The following is a 3649-nucleotide window of genomic DNA, read 5'->3' as shown; positions in this document are numbered from 1 at the left end:
GATTATTTTCGGTTTGTTTCGCTGGGTTGATCACCGGGCATCAATCAATGAGTGGAAAGGAGCCATGAGTGAGGGACGGTGAACGAAGAGCCGCAAAGACGATTCTAACTAGTTGTCCAGAACCAAGAAATGAGTTCGGCTGACGCACTCCATCTTGAGACTCCGACTAAAGTCACGATCCACATGGCAGTAGGAGGATTCAAAATTCTGTTTGGAAACCCTGCCCTATCCCCTGACTGAAACTCTGGGCCGGAGCCAGTGAGTCAATAGTCTGATACAACTGGTCCAAGGTTACAGGTAGTAAGGCACAAACGTCTGGCTGATAAACATAGCAGACACCCTCTGAAAAGCGCCAAACTTTTTGGCCTTTTCAGTAATTCAATCGTACTGAAAAATGTACCAGTGACCAGGGTCCGCCCTATACACGACCCTGGAAAGCGAAGAGTGAGTGCACGGTCAGAATCGACAATGTTCTAAAACGAGCTCCAGTCAGCTGCTCATTCGCACCATCGGTAACTGATGACGGTGTGGTTGATTTGGCCTAGCGGCTGACACACTGTTGGAGGATATCATGTGGCCAGATGGCTTTGATTATTCGGAAGTTATCACATCATAAAGTCTTCGATAAATGCAGCTGGAGCAGTCGTTCGTTGGTGTCAGTATGCATCGGGTACAACTGAGCCTCAGATGCGCTAATTCTCCGCGCTTGTGCATTCAAACCTGTCGCAAACACAGCTATATCTCAGGTTTTAGCTCGCCACAACAGAGTGTTCAGGGGGTCACAAAATTTGTCTCCGATGGTGTTCCAGTTGTGAGACTTCATCATGGACATTCTCAGACGGACCACACAGAGGATAACACTGACGGGTATCCAAACAAGCAAGAAATTTTCTGCCCAGTGACTTGAGGTGATCTATACCACCGCACATTCTGCCGCGGGCCTGCAGATCACCACATGTGTGTAGGCGATAGCGAATGGAGAGTGATATGGCAGTATGCTCGATGACTGGCATTGAGTATCGAATTCCGGTCCCTGATACACAGCACACACCAAGCGAGTCTACTGTAATAGAGGGAAAAGCTTATTGTTCTGCTTGCTTCAGACCACGAACAATAAAAACAGCCGGGTGGACCGAGCTTAGATGCCTAAAGGTCACTTTGTTATACCTGAGACAGTTAGCGCTGGTGGAGATAAAAATGGAGTCATTAGNGTCATCAGTCCTAAGTGCTGGGCCTACAAGGAGAGAGTTATTAATGGGGTGGGGAGAGGGGGAAGAAAAAGTATGCAATGAAAGAGAAAGAAGAATATCAGCAGTAGCCTGTTTTCGCCTACTCACTCCGCTATAAGCATCAAGTAATGACACCCGGAAATCATACTTACGCAACGGCTAACACGACAGGACAGTATTTTCAGCTACAGGAACCGTGTAAGAATGAAGGAAGGGGGACCGCCAAGATGTTTATTCTCATCATATCACCAACGTGATCCATGCGCTTTCATCATCAGCAGTGTCACCCAACATGGTGAAGCGTATTGCTTTTATATTATACGCTATTAGACACTGTTAACCCGGTTATATACCCCACCCCGAAGGATGAGGGTTAGCGTTTTCCCCACTTTTATCCACTCACTCCGGAAATTAGGACACTGTTGAACGCTCTCCGAGTCTACCAAATAAACTTATACACATGCTGGATATGCGTGAGTGCACCTGAGCACGGCCGAGGTGGCTGTAAGATATAGCTACCAAATGTGGTGCAAGTGCCTGCCGTTTTAGTTGATTTACATGTAGGTATTGGTGATGTACAATCTTGTCTACTGGGTTTCGGCTCACGAACCTTCTCTCAGTTTTCCATCCACAGATATTGTCATGAACACCGGCCTTTGGAGGATTAGTCCACTCGATAATGTGCATATTACGCGGACGATTTCAGTGGCATCTTGCTGTCCGATCCTATTTCGATCATCTAAATAAGCGTCTGGATACTTTGGGAAGAACTGCGATAGTATTAGATCCCGTCCTTATCCATTTCGGTTACTTTCTTCGCAACAATGTTTTTAGATAAAATCACGATTGTGCTGCAGCGGAGCATCGACGGTAGAGAATCATGTTTCGTTGTCGATGATGCTGCTGAGATCTGACGGCTTCCGAGCCCACAGACATAACCCCAGACGAGATGCCAACCAATGGCCAACGCCGACCGAACTGCCATGGCTCAAGGTCACGGATTCACGGACTCGCGGATTGATACACAGGATCGAGGCTATTGCCCAAGTTTCCCCGGTCTCTTTTGTTCTTGTCGGTCAGTGGCTGTCGTTCACCTGAGAGGCACAAGTGAAAAAAGGGTGTAGCACTGCTCCTTATGTTCTCAGCACGGGCAGTATGTTCGCCAGCGGGGGGATTCGCATAAATAAGTGTCTAATGGAGCTTTAAACTGGGTTCTAGAAAGAGCGCGAATAACCGGTCAGTGGCAAACACTGATTTGCGGATTCACGTGTTGCTACACGGGCATTCGTCCAAGCACCCGGGACGGGTTTGTTATTTCTGTTCAACGGTTTCCGCCCACCTGGAATCCGCAAGCGAAAAATGGTGTAGAACTGCTTTAAAGTTCTCAGCACGGAGCAGTAAGCCTGTAGGCGCGAGGACTCACATTAAGGCCCTTTGAAAGCGTTTTGAACTCAGTATGGGATGCAACTCTAACATCCGTCATGGGAAGGTTAGTCTAGGCAACAACTGTCGTATTCAGAAAAACGTTTGCCAAATAGAGGCATGAGTTCTAAATGTATACTGTGATATCTTGAATATTGTGCCAATTAAACATGAGGCGGTCTTTGTGCAGCAACTTAAGTTGAGGAATGGCGTGAAAGTGGTTTCAGTTCGGTCGACCTTGAGAACCATATCGATATGCAAATGGGCGTATTGTGCACTCTAAGCTCGGAAATCTTCTTACCATGACCTTGCCTCGGGTCAACGATGAAAAATTTGCTGGCCAAACCTGACCCACCCAGGGCACAAGTTAGTACTAGGACTCCACTGAGGCCACAATGCTTCCGGGAAAAAGGGCCGCGCACCGCGTGATGAGTTTCAAAATCCACCGTTCTTAAACAGTCAACCATTTTCTTAGAAGCTCTTTGGACACGCACAACGAGGGCTAACTCTTTGGGTCCTGAGTGGACAACTCCGTTGGTATTTTCGGAAAGCGGTCCGACGTGGGCTCCATTGAGACGTGGAACTACATGCAAACAATACGGGAATGGATTCACGGATCGCTACACAGGATCGAGGCTTTTGCCCATATTTACCGGGTCGGTTTCGTTCTTGTCTTTCAGCGGCTTTCGTTCGCCTGAAAGGCACGAGTGAAGAAAGGGTGTAGTGCTGCTCTTTATGTCCTCAGCGCGGAGCAGTGTGCTTGCCGCGGCGAGGATTCGCACAAATAAGCGTCTTATACTGCAATGAAAGAGAAGTGAGAAAAAATTTTGCCTAATGAACGTGTCCGCCCTGAACTTGATAATAATTTCGCCATGTCCCCGCCGTGTGCGTGCTTGGTCGACGGAGAAAAACCTGTTGGCCGAGCTTTGTTCAAGCAGGGCGCAAGCAAGGATTAGGTCCCCTCGTAGGCGACGGTGCTCCAGGGGAAAGAGATCAAG

At 48.0% G+C, this 3649-nt stretch overlaps 1 protein-coding gene across 1 annotated transcript in view; it reads right to left on the bottom strand.

Annotated features, from left to right (window-relative positions):
* Window positions 1–3649, bottom strand: part of T265_07712 (hypothetical protein) — a gene marked incomplete at both ends in the record, with an annotated part of 24340 nt that overhangs the window by 18489 nt on the left and 2202 nt on the right. Inside the window, one exon of the mRNA XM_009173308.1 lies at window positions 3305–3449. Within this exon, the coding sequence (XP_009171572.1) occupies window positions 3305–3449 (145 nt within the window). The remainder of the gene's footprint in view (window positions 1–3304; window positions 3450–3649) is intronic.

Source organism: Opisthorchis viverrini, assembly GCF_000715545.1.
Source record: "Opisthorchis viverrini unplaced genomic scaffold opera_v5_184, whole genome shotgun sequence".
NCBI lineage: Eukaryota > Metazoa > Platyhelminthes > Trematoda > Opisthorchiida > Opisthorchiidae > Opisthorchis > Opisthorchis viverrini.
The sequence above is the reverse complement of the archived record's forward strand: the minus strand, read 5'-3'. Positions and strand labels throughout refer to the sequence as shown.